The 21414-nt window shown below is 39.8% G+C and overlaps 1 protein-coding gene and 1 non-coding gene across 2 annotated transcripts in view; both read left to right on the forward strand.

The window, feature by feature from the left end:
- The window catches only part of DGKK (diacylglycerol kinase kappa), a 147174-nt gene that overhangs the window by 99824 nt on the left and 25936 nt on the right, over positions 1-21414 (forward strand). Inside the window, exons 13-15 of the mRNA XM_078064165.1 lie at positions 1641-1732; positions 2571-2670; positions 18659-18878. Coding sequence (XP_077920291.1) covers positions 1641-1732; positions 2571-2670; positions 18659-18878 — 412 coding nt within the window. The remainder of the gene's footprint in view (positions 1-1640; positions 1733-2570; positions 2671-18658; positions 18879-21414) is intronic.
- Positions 974-1046, forward strand: TRNAE-CUC (transfer RNA glutamic acid (anticodon CUC)). The gene has a single exon. It is a non-coding gene; the product is annotated as a tRNA-Glu (tRNA).

Below are 21414 nucleotides of genomic sequence, written 5' to 3' on the forward strand. Positions count from 1 at the left end.
ATACAGGGAGAATGACTAAAGATGAGGCTGGAAAAGCAATCAGGGGCCAGGCCAGGAAGAAACCAGTAATCCATGGTAGGAAGTTTGGGCTTTTATCCTAATGAGAATTATAGAAGGATTTTTTTCTTATATTATTATGAGAATTTTCAAATATACTAGCTTCTTGAACTCAATAGTAAAATTAATTAAGACTCTAGCCTACAGGATGTAACTCTCAAAGACATAAAAAGGCTTATTTCAATATAAATGACATTTTATTGGCCATCTACTATATGTATATCACAGTACATATACATATTATTAGGCATTATATTAAAGTTTGAGATATATAATGCCAATAAGCATGCAAATATATATATATATTATATTATTATATTATATATATATATATTATATATATATAATGGTAGAGTCTACCATTAACATTTCACTATACTTGCTTTATCACATATCTGTGCATCTATCCATTCTGCTATCTAATAGTATTCTGCTATCTAATAGAAGTGTTTTAAGCAGAAGAGTTCCATGATACATGGAAAAACAATTGAAAGAATAAAGACTAGAGGCAAGGAGAAAAGAGAAGAGATGCAGTTGTCTAGGCAAAAAAATGATGGTGATTTGGACTGGTGAAGTGGTAACAGGGATAAGGAGGTGTGGGCATATTTAAGACATATGGGAGGGATAGAATCATCAGGACTTGATAGATGTTTGAATGTAGGAGGTGATGGGAGAGGGAGAAGTAGAAGCTGTAGTTAAGAATACAGACTCGGGGGAGACTGGGTGGCTCAGATGGTTAAGTGTCTGCCTTCGGCTCAGGTCATGATCCCGGGGTCCTGGGATCGAGTCCCACATCGGGCTCCCTGCTCCGCGGGGAGCCTGCTTCTCCCTCTGCCTCTCCCTCTCTCTCTCTCTCTGTCTCTCATGAAAAAATAAATAAAATCTTAAAAAAAAAAAAAAGAATACAGACTCGGGCACCTAGCTGGCTCAGTTGGTAGAGCATGTGACTCTCAATCTCAGGGTCATGAGTTCAAGCCCCACATTGGGCAAGAAGCCTAGAAAAATAAAAGAATACAGACTCAAGAGGCAGACTACCTGGAATCAAATCCTGGCTCTGCCACCTATCAGCTACCCCTTTCCTGTGCCTCAGTTTGCTGTTCTGTGAAATGGAGTTATTATAAGGACTACATAAGAAAATATTTATATATATACCTTAGAACAGAGCCTGGTACATAGTAAGTATGATATAAATGAATGCTATTATTATTACTTATATTATTATAATAAGAGGTAACACTCTGGCATTGGAAAGATGGGGGTTCAAATCCCAGATCTATTATTTACTAGCTAGGCAATACGAGATTGTTTGTTCATTTGAAATATGGAAGAAAAAGTTACCTCCATGAGTTTTTGAGAATTATTTAAATGAGAGCAAGCAATATATATCTCTTATTTTTAGAATGACCACAGATCTAAGATTATCTATGGGGCTCTTCAACAAGAATTCTTTGATTGTGATTATCTTCAGAGAGGCAGTTGAGTTGTTGGTAAAGAGTCAGTAGGAAATAATGAGGGGATAAGGATGGGCAGCAGACTATGTCCCAGTCCTTAGATTCCAGGGCTGAACACTCCTTTCTCCCTAGGCTGCTGCCATCCAACATCTAGAATCTGCAACCACTGAGCTGAACAAAATCCTGAAGGCCAAGTACCCCACAGAGATGATCATCGCAACCAGGTCAGTCTTCCTTTAGCTTTCAAACTGGGGTGCTTTTTTCCCTTCATGGTCTGTTCCTCAGTCAGAGAAGGAGCTCATTTTGATAGCTTGGGGTACTGATGCCAAGGAAAGTATCAGATTTCTCCCAACTCAAACCTCCTGAATGGAAAGTTTAGGAAAAAATAGATGAGATTGAGGAGAGGGCTCCTGCTAGTCCAAAAAGACAAAATTACAAGCCAGAGATTTGGAAGGATTACAGAAGGGAAACAACATTCCACGCTATTCAAGAGCATAACATAACTCCCTGCAGTAGGGAAACCTTGCTTTCCATCTGACCCTGGGAAAGGTCTCTGTAGAGCTGATGACAGCTGCTTTCTCATATCCTAAACAACATATTCTGCCCTTCCAAATATGTGGGTCATTCATTCCTCCTGGGACATTTTGGATGGTTCCTGACGAGTCCGCTATATTCTCCTTTGATAAACACTCCCCCCACCAAGGACAGTCCTCCCAAAGTCATTATGTTTGTATTAAATTATATGGGCCCTTGAACCATAGCTGATTTGACCCAGGGTGAAAACCTGACCCAAGCTGGAGCAATCGAATTTTCTTTTCTGGAAATTCTGAATTTAGGGCTAAGAAATTCTAGTTAAACTCTCTTAGGTACTCATGTATTTGACCGTATATATATGAAGAAATGGAAAACCAAAGGGAGAGGGGAAAGGAAGGAGAGGGAGAGAAGACAGATCAGGAAAGAGAGACAGAAGGAAAGAGAAGGTGGAAGATGGACTTCATAAGAGAGAAGGGCTCTGGACCTCATGGTCCATATCACGTTGTCCCATCTATCTTATCTTTGCAGATTCCTGTGCTCAGCAGTGGAAGATTTTGTGGTGGATATTGTAAAGGCCTGGAGTCGGATAAAAGAGAACAATACAGCTATAGAATCTGTGATTTTGAAAGTAAGTTTCCATTCCTTTTATCTTGCATGCTTTGTGGAGCCAGGGCCTCCTTTTTATCTTTTATTTTTTAATTTATTATTTTAATTCTAGTATAATTAACATACACTATTATATTAGTTTCAGGTGTACAACATAGTGATTCAACTATTCTATACATTACTCAGTGCTCATCATGTTAAGTGTACTCTTAATCCTGTTCTCCTATTTCACCTATCCCCTAACCACCTCCCCTCTGGTAACCATCAGTTTGTTCTCTATACTTAAGAGTCTGTTTTTTGGTTTGTTTATTTTTTCTTTGTTCATTTGTTTTGTTTCTTAAATTCCACATAAGAGTGAAATCACATGGCATTTGTCTTTCTCTGACTGACTTATTTCACTTAGTATTGTACCCTCTAGATCCACCCATGTTTTGTAAATGGCAAGATTTCATTATTTTTTATGGATGAGTAATATTCCATTGTATGTATATAACACATCTTCTTTATCCACTTATCCATGGATGGACACTTGGCTATTGTAAATAATGCTGCAATAAACATAAGGGTGCATGTATCTTTTCAAATTAGTATTTTCATTTTCTTTGAGTAAATAGCCAATTACTAGATCCTATGGTAATTCTATTTTTAATTTTTTGAGGAACCTCTATAGTGTTTTCCAGAGTGGCTGCACCAGTTTGCATTCCCACCAACAGTGTAAGAGGGTTCCCCTTTCCCCACATCCTCGCCAACACCTGTTGTTTCTTGTGTTGTTGATTTTAGCCATTCTGACAGGTGTGAGGTGATAGCTCATTGTGGTTTTGATTTGTATTTTCCTGATGAGTGATATTGAGCATCTTTTCAAGTGTCTGTTGGCCATCTGGATGTCTTCTTTGGAGAAATGCCTGTTCATGTCTTCTGGCCATGTTTTAATTGCATTATTAGTGTTTTAGATGTTGAGTTGTTTCAGTTCTTTATATATTTTGGATACTAACCCTTTATCAGACATGTCATTTGTAAATATCTTCTTCCATTCCATAGGCAGCCTTATGTTTTGTTGATTATTTCCTTCACTGTTCAGAGCTTTTTATTTTGATGTAGTCCCAATATTTTATTTTTGCTTTTATTTTCCTTGTCTAAGGGGACCTATCTAGAAAAAAGTTGCTATGGCTGATGTCAGACAAGTTACTGTCTGTGCTCTCTTCTAGGATTCTTATGGTTTCATGTCTCACATTTAGGTCTTTCATCCATTTTGAATTTGTTTTGTGTATGGCATAAGAAAGTGGTCTAATTTCTTTCTTTTGCAGGTTAATGTCCAGTTTTCCCAACACAATTTGTTGAAGAGACAGTCTTTCCCATTGGATATTCTTTCCTGCTTTGTTAAAGATTAACTGCCCATATAATTATGGGTTTACTTCTGGGTCTTTTATTCTGTTCCACAGATCTATATATCTATTTTTGTGCCAGTATCATACTGTTCTAATTACTACAGCTTTGTAATATAACTTGAAGTCCAGAATTATGGTGCCTCCAGCTTTGCTTTTCTTTCTCAAGATTGCTTTGGCTATTTTGGGTCTTTTGTGGTTCTGTACAAATTTTAGGATTGTTTGTTCCAGTTCTGTGAAAAATACTGTTGGTAATTTGATAGAGATTGCATTAAATGTGTAGATTGCTTTGGGTAGTATAGACATTTTAACAATATTTGTTCTTCCAATCCATGAGCATGGAATGTCTTTCCATTTCTTTGTGTCTTCTTCAATTTCTTTCATTAATGTTTTACAGTTTTCAGAATACAGGCCTTTCACTTCTGTGGTTAGGTTTATTCCTAAGTATCTTATTATTTTGGGTACAATTATAAACAGGATTGATTCCTTAATTTCTCTTTCTGTCACTTCATTATTGGTATATAGAAATGCAACAGACTTCTGTACATTGATTTTGTATCCTGCGACTTTACTGAATTGGTTTACCAGTACTCTCAGTTTTTTGGTGGAGTCTTTCTGGTTTTCTATGTATAGTATCATGTCAACTGCAAATAGTGAACGTTTGACTTCTTCCTTGCCCATTTGGATGCCTTTTATTTCTTTGCATTGTCTGACTGCTGTGGCTAGGACTTCCAGTACTATGTTGAATAATAGTGGTGAGAGTGGACACTCTTCTCTTGTTCCTGACCATAGAGGAAAAGCTCCCAGTTTTTCCCAAGAATGATGTTAGCTGTAGGTTTTTAATAAGTGACCTTTATTACGTTGAGGTATGTTTGTGGGTTTATTTCTGGGCTCTCTATTCTGTTCTATTGATCTATGTGTCGATTTTTGTTCCAGTACCATACTGTTTTGACTACCACACCTTTGTAGTACATCTTGAAATCTGGGATTGTAATACCAGTTTTGTTCTTCTTTCTCAGGATTGCTCTGGCTATTCAGGGTCTTTTGTCATTCCATACAAATTTTAGGATTATTTCTTCTAGTTCTGTGAAAAATGCTGTTGGTAATTTGATACGAATTGCATTAAATCTGTATATTGCTTTGGGTAGTATGGACATTTTAACAATATTTGTTTTCCCAATCCATGAACATGGAATATCTTTCCATTTGTGTCATCTTTAATTTCACTCATCAGTGTTTTATAGTATTCAGAGTACAGATTTTTCACTGCCTCGGTTGTTTATTTTATTATTTTTGGTGCAATTGTAAATGGGATTGTTTTCTTAATTTCTCTTTCTGCCACATCCTTATTAGTATATGGATTGCTTTAGATAGATTTTGTATTCTGCTACTTTACTGAATTCATTTATCTGCCCTAGTAGTTTTTTGGTGGAGTCTTTAGGGTTTTCTATATACAGTATCATTTCATCTACAGATAGTGAAAGTTTTACTTCTTCCTTAGCGGTTTGGATTCCTTTTATTTCTTTTTGTTGTTTTGATTGCTGTGGCTAGGACTTCCAGTACTATGCTGAATAAAAATAGTGAGAGTGGGCATCCTTGTCTTGTTCCTGATCTTGGAGAAAAGCTCTGTTTTTCACCATTTACTAGGATGTTGACTGTGGGCTTTTCATATATGGCCTTTATTATGTTGAGGTATGTTCCCTCTAAATCTACTTTGTTAAGGATTTTTGTCATAAATGGATGTGTACTTTGTTAGATGCTTTTTCTACATCTGTTGAAATGATCACATGGTTTTTATCCTTTCTATTGTTGATGTGATGTATCACATTGATTAATTTGCAAATGTTGAATCACCCTTGCATCCAAGGAATAAATCCTACTTGATTGTGGTGAATGATTTTTTAATATATTGTTGGATTCAGTTTGCTAATATTTTGTTGAAGATTTTTGAATCTATGTTCATAAGAGATATTAGCCTGTAGTTCTCTTTTTTTATATTGTTTTTATCTGGTTTTGTTATCAGACTAATGCTGGCCTCATAGAATGAATTTGGAAGCTTTCCCTCCTCTTATGTTTTTTGGAATAGTTGAGAAGAATGGGTTTTAACTCTCCTGTAAATGTTTGGTAGAATTCACCAATGAAGCCAGCTGGTCCTGGACTTTTGTTTGTTGGAAATTTCTTCATTGCTGATTCAATTTAATTGCTGGTAATCAGTCTGTTCAAATTTTCTATTTCTTCCTTGTTCAGTTAAGGAAGGTGATTTGTTTCTAGGAATTTATCTATTTCTTCTAGGTTGTCCAATTTGTTGGCATATAATTTTTCATAATATTCCCTCATAATCCTTTGTATTTCTGTGTTGTCAGTTCTTATTTCTCCTCTTTCATTTCTCATTTTGTTTATTTATTCCTCTCCCTCTTTTTTTTTTTTAATGAGTCTGGTTAACGATTTATCAATTTAGTTTGTCTTTTCAAAGAACCACCTCCTGGTTTCATTGATCTGTTCTATTGGTTGTTTAGTTTCTATTTCACTTATTCTGCTCTAATTTTTATTATTTTCTTCCTTGTACTGTTTTTGAATTAGGTTTTCTTTTTTCTATCTCCTTTAGATGTAAGGTTAGGTTTTTGAGATTTTTGAGATTTGAGATTTTTCTTGCTTCCTGAGGTAGGCCTGCATTGCTATAAACTTCCCTCTTATAACAGCTTTTCCTGTATCCCAAAGATTCAGGATTTTATGTGTTCATTTTCATTTGTCTCCATGTATTTTTTCTTATGTCCCCTGACCTATTCATTGTTTAGTAGCATGCTATTTACCCTCCTTGTATTTGTTTTCTTTCCTGATTTTGTCCAGTGGTTGATTTCTAGTTTCACAGCATTGTGTAAGAAAAGATGCATGATATGACTTCAATCATTTTGATTTTGTTGAGACTTGTTTCATGGCTTAACATGTGATCTATCTAGAGAATATTCCATATGCACTTGAAAAGAATGTGTATTCCACTGTTTTAGGATAGAATATTCTAAATATATCTGTTAGATCCATCTGGCCCAAATTGTCATTTAAGCCACAGTTTCCTTGTTGATCTTCTCTTGGATGATTTAGCCATTGATATAAGTGATTTGTTAAAATGCCTGCTATTATGTATCACTATCAATTACTTCCTTTATGTTTTTTTTCATTTATTCACAATTTATTTTTTCAAAGAGGTAAAGCATTTGGCTGTTTGATATAGATACACCTCTATTTAAACCACTAAAGGATGGTTTCTGTAATTTGCAACCAAATGTATTCCTTGCTGATTTATATAGTTTTCCTTTTTTTTTTTTTTGCATTATACTTTTTTAATTCAATTAATTAACATATAATGTATTACCGGTTTCAGAGGTACAGGTCTGTGATTCATCAGTCTAATATAACACTCAGTGCTCATTACATCACATGCCCTCCTTCATGTCCATCATTCAGTTACCCCATCACTACACATCGCTCCCTCCAGCAACCCTCAGTTTGTTTCCTATGATTAAGAGTCTCTTATGGTTTGCCTCCCTCTCTGTTTTCATCTTGTTTTATTTTTTCCTCTCTTCCCCTATAATCCTGTTTTGTTTCTTAAATTCCACATATTATTGAGATCATGTGATAATTGTCTTTCTCTGATTGACTTATTTCACTTAGCATAATACCATCTACTTCCATCCAGTCATTGCAAATGGCAAGATTTCATTTTTGATGGCTGCGTAATATTCCATTGTGTGTGTGTGTGTGTGTGTGTGTGTGTGTGTGTGTGTGTGTGTGTACCAGATCTTCTTTATCCACTCATCTGTCGATGGACATTTGTGCTCTTTCCATAGTTTGGCTATTGTGGACATTGCTGCTATAAACATTGGGGTGTAGGTGCCCCTTCAGATTACTACACTTGTATCGTTGGGGTAAATACCCAGCAGTGCGATTGCTGGGTTGTAGGGTAGCTCTATTTTCAACTTTTTGAGGAACCTCTATACTGTTTTGAAGAGTGGCTGCAATACCTTGCATTGCCACCAACAGTGTAAGAGGGTTCCCCTTTCTCCACATCCTTGCCAACATTTGTTGTTTCCTGACTTTTTAATTTTAGCCATTCTGACTGGTATGAGGTGGTATCTCATTGTGGTTTTGATTTGTATTTCCCTCATACCAAGTGATGTGGAACATTTTTTCATGTGTCTGTTGGCCATTTGTAGGTCTTCTTTGGAGGAATATCTGCTCATGTCTTCTGCCCACTTCTTGACTGGATTATTTGGTTTTGGGGTGTTGAGTTTGATAAGTTCTTTATATACCTTTGATACTTGCCCTTTATCTGATATGTCATTTGCAAATATCTTTTCTCATTCCATCAGTTGTCTTTTGGTTTGCTGACTATTTCCTTTGCTGTGCAAAAGCTTTTTATCTTGATGAAGTCCCAATAGTTATTTTTTGCCTTTGTTTCCCTTGCCTTTGAAGACGTGTCTAGCAAGAAGTTGCTGCAGCTGAGGTTGAAGAGGTTGCTGCCTGTGTTTTCCTCTAGGATTTTGATGAATTTCTGTCTCACATTTAGGTCTTTTAACCATTTGGAGTCTATTTTTCTGTATGGTGTAAGGAAATGGTCCAGTTTCATTCTTCTCCATGTGGTTCTCTACTTTTATGAACACCATTTGTTAAAGAGACTGTCTTTTTTCCACTGAGTATCCATTCCTGCTTTGTCGAAGATTAGTTGACCATAGAGTTGAGGGTCCATTTCTGGGTTCTCTATTCTGTTCCATTGATCTATGTGTCTGTTTTTGTGCCAGTACCATACTGTCTTGATGATTACAACTTTGTAATAGAGCTTGAAGTCGGGAATTGTGATGCCACCAGTTTTGGTTTTCTTTTTCAACATTCCTTTGGCTATTCAGTGTCTTCTGGTTCCATACAAATTTTAGGATTAAAATTTAGGTTCCAGCTCTGTGAACAAAGTTGATGGTATTTTGATAGGGATTGCATTGAATGTGTAGATTGCTCTAAGTAGCATAGACATTTTAACAATATTTGTTCTTCCAATCCATGAGCATGGAATGTTTTTCCATTTCTTTGTGTCTTCATCGCTTTCTTTCATGAGTGTTCTATAGTTTTCTGAGTACAGATCTTTTGCCTCTTTGGTTAGGTTTATTCCTAGGTATCTTATGGCTTTTGGTGCAAATGTAAATGGGATTGATTCCTTGATTTCTCTTTCTTCTGCCTCATTGTTAGTGTATAGAAACGCAACTGATTTCTGTGCATTGATGTTTATATCCTGCCACTTTGCTGAATTCCTGTATGAGTTCTAGCAATTTTGGGGTGGAGTCTTGGGTTTTCCACATAGAGGATCATGTCATCTGCAAAGAGTGAGAGTTTGACTTCTTCTTTGCCAATTCGGATGCCTTTTATTTCTTTTTTTGTCTGATTGCTGAGGCTACAACTTCTAGTACTATGTTGAACAACAGTGGTGACAATGGACATCTCTGTTGTATTCCTGACCTTAGGGGAAAAGCTCTGTTTTTCCCCATTGAAAATGATATTCGCTATGGGCTTTTCATAGATGGCTTTTATGATATTGAGGTATGTTCCCTCTATCCCTACACTGTGAAGAGTTTTAATCAAGAAAGGATGCTGTACTTTGTCAAATACTTTTTCTGCATCTATTGAGAGGATCATATGCTTCTTGTTTTTCTTTTATTTATGTAATGTATCACATTGATTGATCTGCAGATGTTGAACTACCCTTGCAGCCCAGGAATAAATCCTGCTTGGTCATGGTGAATAATCCTTTTAATGTACTGTTGGATCCTATTGGCTAGTATTTTGGTGAGAATTTTTGCATCCATGTTCATCAGGGATATTGGTCTATAATTCTCCTTTTTGGTGGGGTCTTCATCTGGTTTTGGGATTAAGGTCATGCTGACCTCATAGAAAGAGTTTGGAAGTTTTCCTTCCATTTCTATTTTTTGAAACAGTTTCAGAAGAATAGGTGTCAATTCTTCTTTGAATGTTTGGTACAATTCCCCTGGGAAGCCCTCCAGCCCTGGGCTCTTGTTTATTGGGAGATTTTTTATTACTGCTTCAATTTCCTTGCTAGTTATGGGTCTCTTCAGGTTTTCTATTTCTTCCTGTTTCAGTTTTGGTAGTTTATGTGTCTCTAGGAATACAACCACTTCTTCCAGACTGTAATTTGCTGGCATATGGTTGCTCATAATATGTTCTTATAATTGTTTGTATTTCTTTGGTATTGGTTGTGATCTCTCTTCTTTCATTCATGATTTTATTTATTTGGGTCCTTTCTCTTTTCTTTTGGATAAGTCTGGCCAGGGGTTTATCAATCTTATTAATTCCTTCAAAGAACCAGCTCTTAGTTTCATTGATCTGTTCTACTATTCTTTCACTTTCTATTTCATTGATTTCTGCTCTAATCTTTATTGTTTCTCTTCTCCTGCTTGGTTTAGGCTTTATTTGTTGTTCTTTCTCCACGTCCTTTAGGTGTAAGGTTAGGTTGTGTATTTGAGACCTTTCTTGTTTTTTGAGAAAGTCTTGTATTGCTATATACATTCCTCTTAGGACCACCTTTGCTGCATCCCAAAGATTTTGAACAGTTGTGTTTTCATTTTCATTTGTTTCCATGAATTTTTTTTAATTCTTTAATTTCCTGGTTGACCCATTCTTTCTTTAGTAGGATTCTCTTTAGCCTCCATGTATTTGAGTTCTTTCCAACGTTCCTCTTGGGACTGAGTTCCAGTTTCAAAGCACTGTGGTCTGAAAATATGCAGGGAATGATCCCAATCTCTTGGTACCAATTGAGACCTAATTTGTGACCCAGTATGTTATCTATTCTGAAGAATGTTCCATTTGCACTTGAGAAGAGTGTGTATTCTGTTGTGTTAGGATAGAATGTTCTGAATATGTGTGAAGTCCATCTGGTCCAGAATGTCATTCAAAGCCCTTATTTCCTTGTTGATCTTCTGCTTAGATGATCTGTCCATTGCAGTGATGGGGGTGTTAAATTCCCCTACTATTATTGTATTATTATCAATGTGTTTCTTTAATTTTGTTATTAATTAGCTTATATAATTAGCTGCTCCCATGTTAAGGGGCATAAATATCTACAATTGTTAGATCTTCCTGTTGGATAGACCCTTTAATTATGATATAGTGCCCTTCCTCATCTCTTATTCCAGTCTTTGGTTTAAAATCTAATTTGTCTGATATAAGGATTGCCACCCCATCTTTCTTTTGATGTCCATTAGCATTATAAATGGCTTTTCACCACCTCACTTTAAATCTGGAGGTGTCTTTGGGTCTAAAATTAGTCTCTTGCAGACAGCATATCGATGGGTCTTGCTTTTTTATCCAAACTGATACCCTGTATCTTTTGATTGGGGTATTTAGCCCATTTACATTCAGAGTAACTGTTGAAAGATATTAATTTAATGCCTTTGTATTACCTGTAAATTGACTGTTTCTGTCTATTGTCTCTGTTCCTTTCTGGTCTGTTACTCTTGGGCTCTCTCTTTGCTTAGAGGATCCCTTTTAACATTTCTTGTAGGGCTGGTTTGGTGATCACAAATTCTTTCAGTTTCTGTCTGTCCTGGAAGTTTTTTATCACTCCTATTTTGAATGACAGCCTAGCTGGATAAAGTATTCTTGGCTTCATATTTTTCCCATTTAGCACCCTGAATATATCATGCCAGTCCTTTTTGGCCTGCCAGGTCTCTGTGGATAGGTCTGCTGCCAATCTAATGTTTCCACCCTTGTAGGTTAAGACCTTTTATCCCAAGCTCCTTTCAGGATTTTCTCTTTGTCTTTGAGATTTGAAAGTTTTACTAATATATGTCTGGGTGTTGACCTATTTTTATTGATTTTGAGGGGGGTTCTCTGTGCCTCCTGGATTTTGATACCTGTTTCCTTCCCCAAATTAGGGAAGTTCTCTGCTGTAATTTGCTCCAATATACCTTCTGCCCCCCTCTCTCTTTCCTCTTCTTCTGGGATCCCAATTATTCTAATATTGTTCTGCATTATGGTATCACTTATCTCTCAAAATCTCCCCTCGTGATCCAGTAGTTGTTTATCTCTCTTTTTCTCAGCTTCTTTATTCTTCATCATTTGGTCTTCTATATCACTAATTCTCTCTTCTGCCCGATGTATCCTAGCAGTTAGGGCCTCCATTTTTTATTGCATCTCGTTAATAGCCTTTTTTTATTTCGACTTGGTTAGATTTTAGTTCTTTTAGTTCTCCAGAAAGGGATTCTCTAGTGTCTTCTATACTTTTTCAAACCCAGCAAGTTTCTTTATAATCATTATTCTGAATTCAGTTCTGACATCTTACTTACATCCATACTGATTAGGTCCCTGGCATTCAGTACTGCCTCTTGTTCTTTTTTGAGGTGAGTTTTTCTGTCTTGTTATTCTGTCCAGAGAAGAATAGATGAATGCAAGAACAAAATACTAAAATGGCAGCAATGACCCCAGAGAAATATACACTAAATGAATCAGAAGAGACCTGAAACTGGGAAAAAAATTTTTTTAAAAGGGAGAGGATATAATCAGACAGGTGAGCAGAATAGAGCAATACACTGGATTCTGTGTGTATTTTGATCTGTTTTAGAAAACTAGATCCCAAAACTGTAAAGAAAGAAAAACATATATGTCCAAGAATAAAATTAAATACTATGAAAGGATAGAATGTAACTGTAAAAATGGAAATTAAAAGACAAGAAAAACAAAAGAGAAAAAAAAACAGCAACAAATAAAAGGAAGAGATATAAACAGACAGGTGGACACAATAGAGCAATACACTATCTCCTGAGTGTATATTGGTCAGTTTATTAGAAGAAACTACATCCCAAAATTGTAAGGAAAGAAAAACATATATACAAAAATAAAATTAAATACCTTGAAAGGATAGAATGTAACTGTAAAGATGAAAATTAAAAAAGACTTTAACAAAACAAAACAAAAAAGGAAGAAGGGGATAAAAACCAAGGAAAAAGAGAATATGATCAGACAGGTGAATAGAACAGAGCCCTACACTAGATTTTGGGTGTATTTTGGTCTGTTTGAAGAAACTGCATCCCAAAATTGTAAAGAAAGAAAGCATATATATACAAAAATAAGATTAAATACAATGAAGGGATAGAATGTAACTGTAAAAATGAAAATTAAAAAAGTTTTTAAAAAAGAGTTGATGAAATAAATTGGTTGAAAAAAGAAAAAAAATTTTTTAAAGAATTAAAGTTGAAAAACTAAAAAATCATGGGGGAAAGGCAATGAATTCTATGTGCTGTATTCCCCTAGCGCTGGAGTTTTGCAGTTCTCAGTGATCAGTAAACTCAGTCTTGGCTGGCTGTTCTCGCTGATCTTCTGGGGGAGGGGCCTGTTGCCATGGTTCCCAAATGTCTTTGCCGGAGGCGGAATTGCCCGCCCTTGCCCGGTCCCGGCTAAGTAATCTGCTCGGGTTTGCTCTCGGGAGCTTTTTTTTTTTTTTTTTTTTTTTTTTTAAAGATTTTATTTATTTATTTGAGAGAGAGAGAACGAGAGACAGAGAGCATGAGAGGGAGGAGGGTCAGAGGGAGAAGCAGACTCCCCGCCGAGCAGGGAGCCTGATGTGGGACTCGATCCCGGGACTCCAGGACCATGACCTGAGCCAAAGGCAGTCGCTTAACCAACTGAGCCACCCGGGCGCCCGCTCTCGGGAGCTTTTGTTCCCTGCAAGCTTTCCGTACAGCTTTGGAGGCCGAGAGTGAAAATGGCGGCCTCCCAATCTCCGCCCCGGATGAGCTGAGAACTCGGGGCCCCGCTCCTCAGTGCGCCCCTAGAGAAAAGCAATCAGTCACTCCCGTCTCCCCGGTCTCCAGCCGCACTCCGTGCTCACCCGGCCTGTGACCGAGCATTTCTATCTCTGGCACCCGACCCCGGGTGGAGTCTCCAAACCCAGCAGATCCCTGCGGTGCGCTCCTGCACCTCTCCTCCCGGGGGGAAGAAGGTGAGTCTCCCCGGATCTGCCGCTTGTTGGGTCCCTGCTGGAGGAGCAGGGGCCCGACTGTGCCATGGATCACGGTCTATGGCAACCCCGAGCTGAGAGCCCGCGCCTGGGCTCCGTCTCTGCAGCCGGCTTCCCCACTCCGATACCTGGGAGCTCTGCCGCACTCAGGCACCCCTGGTCTTTCTGTGACCCCGAGGGTCCTGAGACCACACTGTCCCACGAGGGTTCCACCCCCCGCTTAGCCACTGGAGCGACGTCCCTCAGCGGAGCCGACTTCTAAAAGTTCCGATTTTGTGCTCCGCGGCTCTATCACCTGCCAGAAGCGGCCGACGGAGGCCCCTCCCCCGCCGTCTATCCTCCCGAATACCGCCTCGGATTCACTTCTCCGCACGTCCTACCTTCCAGAAAGTGGTCGCTTTTCTGTTCAGAGAGTTGCTGCTATTCTTTTCTTACATCTCTGGTTGAGTTTGCAGGTGTTCAGAATGATTTGATAACTATCTAGCTGAATTCCTGGGCCCAGATGAAATTAAGGTGTCCTACTCCTCTGCCATCTTATAAATAAATCTTCCTTTATGTTTTTTAATAGTTGCTTTATATATTTGGGTGCTCCCATGTTGGTTGCTTAAATATTTACAATTGTTATATCTTCCTGTTGGATTGTTCCTTTTATGATTATATACTGTCTTTCTTTGGCTCTTGTTAGAGTCTTTGTTTTAAACTCTGTTTTGTCCAATATAAGAATTGCTATCCTGGCTTTCTTTTCACTTCTATACTGGCATGATAAATGGTTTTCCATCCCTTAACTTTCAATCTGCACGTGTCTGTAGGTCTGAAATGAGTCTCTTGTATGCAGCATATAGATGGGTCTTGCTTTTTTATCCACCCTGTCACCCTATGTCCTTTGAGTCCATTTACATTCAAAGTAATTATTGAAAGGTATGTACATATTACCATTATGTTACTCATTTTATGGTTGTTTTTGTACTTCTCTCTGTTCCTTTCTTCTCTTGCTCTCTTCTCTCATGGTTTGCTGGCTTTCTTTAGTGATATATTTGGATCCCTTTTTCTTTATTTTTTGCATATCCACTATCAGTTTTTGATTTGTGGTTACCATTAGCTTTGTATATAACATCTTCTGCATATAGCAGTCTATATTAAGTTAATGGTCACTTAAGTTTGAACCCATTCCAAAAGCACTAAATTTTTACCCCTCTCCCACTCCACATTTTAGGTATATGGTGTCATACTTTACATTGTTTCATTTTGTGAAACCTTTAACTGAGTTTTATAGATATACTTAATTTTACTGCTTTTGTGCTTCCTACTTTTCTTACTCCTGCTTATGGTTTTTCCTCTCCACTCAAAGAGTCTTCTTTAACATTTCTTGTAAGGCTGGTTCAGTGGTGATGAATTCTTTTAACTTTTCTTTGTCTGGGAAACTATCTTTCCTTCTATTCTGAACAATAGCCTTGCTAGATAGAGTATTCTTGGCTGCAGGTTTTTTCTTTCACCACTTTGAATATATTATGGCAATCCCTTCTGGTCTGTACAGTTTCTGCTGAAAAATCAGCTGATAGCCTTGTGGATTTTTTTCTTGTATGGAACTGTTTTCTCTTGCTGCTTTTAAAATTCTCTTTATCACTACTTTTTGACATTTTAATTACTATGTGTCTTGGTGTGGACCTCCTTGGGTTAAGTTTGTTGGGGGCTCTCTGTGCCTCCTGGATCTGGATTTCTATTTCCTCCCCCAGTTTAAGGTATGTTTTCAGCTATTATTTCTTTAAATAAATTTTCTGCCCTCTTTTCTGTCCCTTCTTCTGGGATCCATATAATGTGAACAGTGTTATGCTTGACGATGTCACTGTGTTCACTTAATCTGTTCTCATTTTTTATTACTCTTTTTTATTTCCCCTGTTCAGCTTGACTGTTTTCCATTACTCTGTCTTCCAGGTCGCTGATCTGTTCTGCCTCTTCTAGTCTACTATTTATTCCCTCTAGTGTATTTTTAATTTCAGTTATTGAATTTCTCATCTCCAATTAGTTTTTTATGTTTTCTATCTCTTTGTTGAGGGTCTCACTGAGGTCCTCCACTCTTTTCTCAAGTCCAGTGATTATCTTTATGACCATCACTTTAAATTTCCTATCAGGTGTATTATTAGCTCTGTTTTATTTAGCTCTCTTGCTGTGATTTTGTCCTGTTCTTTCATTTGGGACACATTCCCCTGTCTCATCATTTTTTCTAACTCTCTGTATCTGTTTCTATGTGTGAGGAAAGTCAGCTATGCTGCCTGCTCTTGAAAGGAGTGGCCTTATGAAGAAGAGGTCCCATAGTGCCCTGTAGTGCAATGTCCCCTGTTCCCCAGAACGTGGTACTCCAAGGGTGTCTCCTATATATGTTGCATGTTCTCTGCTATTGTGGCTGAGCTGCATTTGCCTTCAGTCCAGTCATCTGCAATGGCTCTCTTTGCCTGTTGTGGGCAGTGTTTCATCCCTGTGTTGTTAATGGGCCAGTTTGGGGCCACACTAGGCTTGAGGTGGGTCAGACCAGGCATTTGTCAGAGCTGCAGACACCAAACTGCAGGATGCTCTCCCTGTGTTGCCCCCTGGAAGGCTTTTGTTAGTAGGCAGGGCACTCTCCCTGTGTTGCCCCCTGAGAAGCTTTCATTGGTGGGTGGGGCCTGCAGTCAGACCAGATGTCTGCCCCCAGCCCACTGCTGGGGCTGTAGTTGAACTCGTGTATGTGGTGATCTTCCCCTCTCTCAGGGCAGGAGTCACTTTGGAGTGACTGTTGGATGGGATGGGCATGTTAGATGGGGTGGGTCTTCTGACAAGGGCATGTTGGATGGGGTGGGTCTTCAGGAAAATGCAGGGGGCAGGGTTCGTGGTGTTAGCAAGGTCTGTGCTAATCTGGGGGAGGGGACCTTTGGACAACTGCTGAGGATGGGTTGAAGGGGTGGGTCCACAGAAGTGCACGGGGGTGGGGTGTGCTGTTTGCAAGCTAGGTGGAAAGTATTCCTATTGGTTCCTACAGGTGTCTGTGTATCTAGGCGGGGGGGGGGGGGTGTAGGAAATGGCACCTGCCAGCTCTTTTGTTCTTGGAGAAGTCTCCTAAGGATCTCTGCCCTTCCAGCACACATTCTGAGATTAGTAAATTAATCTCCTTCCCATATGTACCAAGTGTTTTTCAAACTACTGCTTCTATGCTGTATCTCAGTGGGGTTGTTTGTTTTGTTGTGTCTTTAAGGACAGAAACTCAGTTTCCTACTGCCTTCTAGCCCTTCCAGAGCTGAGCCCACTGACTTTTCAAGTTCCTGGTGTTGAGACTCACTGATTGTAGGAACTTGCAAAGTTAAGTCCCTCTGGCTTTCAAAGCCAAATGTTATGGGAATTTGTCTTCCCAGTGTGGGTCCCCCATGTCTGAGGTGGCTGGTGTGGGGTCTTCTCCTCTCCCTTCTCTGTGCCTGTGGTGTCCCTCCCTCCTGCATACAGTCTTGCAGGTCAATTTTGTTCCCAGTCATGTCCCTGCTCTTCCTACCACTGTCAGTGTGGCCTCTTCTCTATGATTAGCTGTGAATAGTATGTTTTGCCAGTCTTTGGATCATCTTCAGGGTTATTTACATCAGCATGGCTGTTATCTAGGTGTATCCATGGGATGAAGTAAGCTTAGGATCCTCCTGCTCTGCCATCTTCCTGGAAGTCCAGGGCCCCCTTTTTAATAAAAGCAAATGTACCTTTCACTGGGAATTAATTGTAAAAGAAAGGGAAGGCTGATAAGCCTCCATTATGGGAAAAGCCCAACCTCATCATATTTCCATCTTTCACCAAATGAAGAGTGGCATTATGCATGCTAACACATGTACCATGTACCTAAGCATATACCAAGCATCTGCCCACACCTAGACACAAGTGTACACCAAGCATGTATGCACTTGGTTGTATACCAGAACATGCATGAAAATATGTACAAATACATGCTAGAAATATACCCACATTAACTTCTATAACAACAACAGCAACAACAATAACTAACACTTATTTAGCACTTACCCTGTGCCAGGAAACGTTTAAGGATTTTTAATGCATTAATTTATTTAATCTTCACAACTGCCCTAGAATATAAAAGCACATAGAGGTAAAGTGCCTTGCCTCAGGTCACAAACTATTCAGTGATGGAGCTGGAAATCAAGCCATAATCACTCAGTGCATTCCCCAAATATACACATATACAAAGGCAGACACTGGGCACCCATGCAGCGGCCCATTCACATCTGTGGGAGCGTGCCCATGAAAGCGCCAACCCCGAAATATTTATCTTTCCTCAAGTTTGCCATGTTACATATCACTTTACAGGCCAGTCTGACACAAGAAAAATTTGGCAACATACATTGATGCCTACAGCTGCTCAGAAACAAATATCTGTTTGATACCCTAACACACTTTGGTTATCTCATCACATCTACCAAGTACTTCTTTCCCCAAACTTTTATTTCCTCAGATGCAGCTTTCTTGGCTCAGGGTTCCTGGCCAACTACCACCCCTCCTTACCTCCCCCATACCACCCAGCTCCTCATTCTGTCCTTTCAAGTACTGGTCCGTCATAACAATGCCCTGTCCCCTTCATCCTTACACAGAGTGACATAATGTATGACAAGCTCAGTGTCCTGATTGATATCCTGGCTGAGGAGGCAGCCGTTGAGAAAAGTGCTACAGTATGTGCAGACCATGGCAAGGCAGATGGAAAACCCTTCGTCCCTCGAATAGACCACATAGCCAAGTGCAAGTTGGAGCTGGCCACAAAGGCCCAGAATCTCCAGAAATCCTTGAAGCTCATCATATTCCAAGTTGAACAAGGTAAGGGTCCCAGAGTTGTGGTGATTGACGTAAGGGAAAGAGAAGGTTCCGGTGGATGGATTACGGATCTCCCTCACTCTGGGTCTGCTATTTGACTCCACTACCAAAACTTGACCTGATTCTGCATTCATATAGCATCCAAAGTCAGTCCTCAGACTGCTAATTTGAAAACCCTCAGTCCTAATAAGCTGTCTCTTTGGCTCCTCCTACCTCCCAGGCACTCAATTCTTGCTACTCATTTATTTTTGGAACTAACACCCATCCTAAACAATTACTGATCCTAAGTGGCCTGGCTCAAAGTTCTGTCAGCTTCCACCATCAGTCCTGGAATTTTTTTCCACCTGTTCCTATTTCCTTTAAACCACCAAGCCTGTGACTATTTTAAAAAGAAAAGAATGTTCATCTGTGCATGTCTTACATAGTATTAATCAGGCACAAGGGCCCTGAGAGTGGTCCTGGGATCTCTGGCATTGATTGCCATTTCCCACAACTCATGACATCTGCAAGCTTTCAACTCAGACTGAAAACTCTTTCATCTCCTCCAACTTCTTAATTTAACATTTTGGCTCCCACTTCTTCCCCACTACACACAATGCTTCTTTGAAAAACAGATCAGAAAATGGTGTAAGACCAAGTGTGCTCTACCTGAACTGTTGGGATTGAGTAGAAGTCCATGTAGCAAGGAAGTCCCTTTGGCTGGCCTCTGACTTTTAGCCATGGTACCTTCTCCTACCTTTAATATAGCCTCAGCCAAGTTTCCCAGAAAGAAGGGAAATCTCCATTCTGCACTGTAAATGTAGCAAACAGCCAATTTGCCTCTATTTCTGTAGTTAGTTTCTAAGTAGTGGAGATGTAGCCATAATCTTATTACAACTAACCCTCAGCCTGCTCCATCAACACATAAATCAGATTTATAGCTACAGCTTGTGGCAATGGGGCAGAGAAAGGCACCCCTAGTAGGATAGGGATTGAACCTATTAGCTAGAGCACAGGTTGAGCACCTAAGCTATACAATATATAGGCTGGTGAATGGAAGGACACTTCTCAAATATTCTTGGAATGGATGAAACATTTGAATGAAAGGATGGCATGGTCCTAGAGGCTCAAGTCTGGAAAAAAAGTAATGTGAGTAAATGAATTAACAAAGAGGTGATAATGAAGACAGAAGAACAGAGGGTTTCCCACCTTGCTCCCCTGCCCCAGGCCCTGAGCTTCTACTCACACTACATTTACTGGGTGACAGAAAAAGAGTAACCAGTAAAACAGAAAGCTCAGGCATGGATATGAAGAGACATGGGGGCAATATTGTAAGAAAGCTAAGACTACAAACAGCATTGTGGAAGAGAGAAGAAAGTCAACTGGGGGTCTCTACTGTCTACCCACACACTGACTGGCATTAACTAAACAGAAGAGATGCTTAAGGGCAGAAGGAAAGATGGAGGAGGAGTAGGGGACCCTATTTCAACTGGTACCCGGAATTGAGCTGGATATCTACCAGACCACTCTGAGCACCCACGAAATCAGCCTGAGATGTAAGAAGATCTGGATCTCTACAAGCAGAATATCGCAGGCGGTTGGTTTTGAGGTACGAAGCAGGGAGCCATGATTCCGCGGGTAGATATCGGAGGATAAACGGCAGTGGGAGGGTGCCTGGCCGTGGGGATCCGACACCGCCGGTGAGTGACAGCCTCGCGCTCTGCGGGCGGGGCACAGACTCGCAGACCGGTAGCGGCGGGGAAAGGACTTTAGGGCAGCCCCCGGGGGCGGAAACCCGGAGCGGCCAGGGAGCCACTGGCGGTTTTAGAAGCACAAAGGGCAGAGACGTGCCCCGAACTGGAGGCAGGACTGGGAGCGCTGTGGAGGGGCGCACAACCCAGGACGCTGCAGTTTATAGCAGCACGGACAGAAACGGAGATGGTGTGGCCTGGAGAGCTCACTGAAGAACAGGCTGTGGTCTCTCTGCTCTGAGGCAGAGGATTGGAAATGGTCACATCTGCTCTGACTCGCAGAAGAGATGCGGAAAGCCCCCAGGGAAAGCCGCCAGAGAACAAAAGCCCCAAAAACTGATTCCCGCTGAGCCCATCCCCCACCACAGGGGGGCAGGGCAACTCTGCCCCAACACGGTTGCCTGAGTAACAGCACAGCAGGCCCCTCCCCCAGAAGACAGGCTGGGAAAACAAGAGGCCAGCAACCCTAAAGTCCCAAGAAAACAGGTGCATCTTGCTTGGGTTCTGGTCAATAATTTGGACTCTATACATTCCCTCAAACACCCATCAACAGAATGACTAGGAGGAGGAGCCCCCAAAACAGAAAAGACTCAGAGATTATGACTTATGCTGCATATTTACAAATGGATGCAGATATAACCAAGATGTTGGAGATGGAATTCAGGCTAGCAATTGTGAAGACAATGGCTAGAATGGAGAAATCGATTAATGGCAACATAGAGTCTCTAAGGGCAGAAATGAAAGGTGAATTGGCAGAACTTAAAATGCTATCAATGAGGTCCAATCCAATCTAGATAATCTAACAGCTA

The sequence above is a fragment of the Halichoerus grypus genome, chromosome X (genome assembly GCF_964656455.1).
Source record: "Halichoerus grypus chromosome X, mHalGry1.hap1.1, whole genome shotgun sequence".
NCBI classification, from domain to species: domain Eukaryota; kingdom Metazoa; phylum Chordata; class Mammalia; order Carnivora; family Phocidae; genus Halichoerus; species Halichoerus grypus.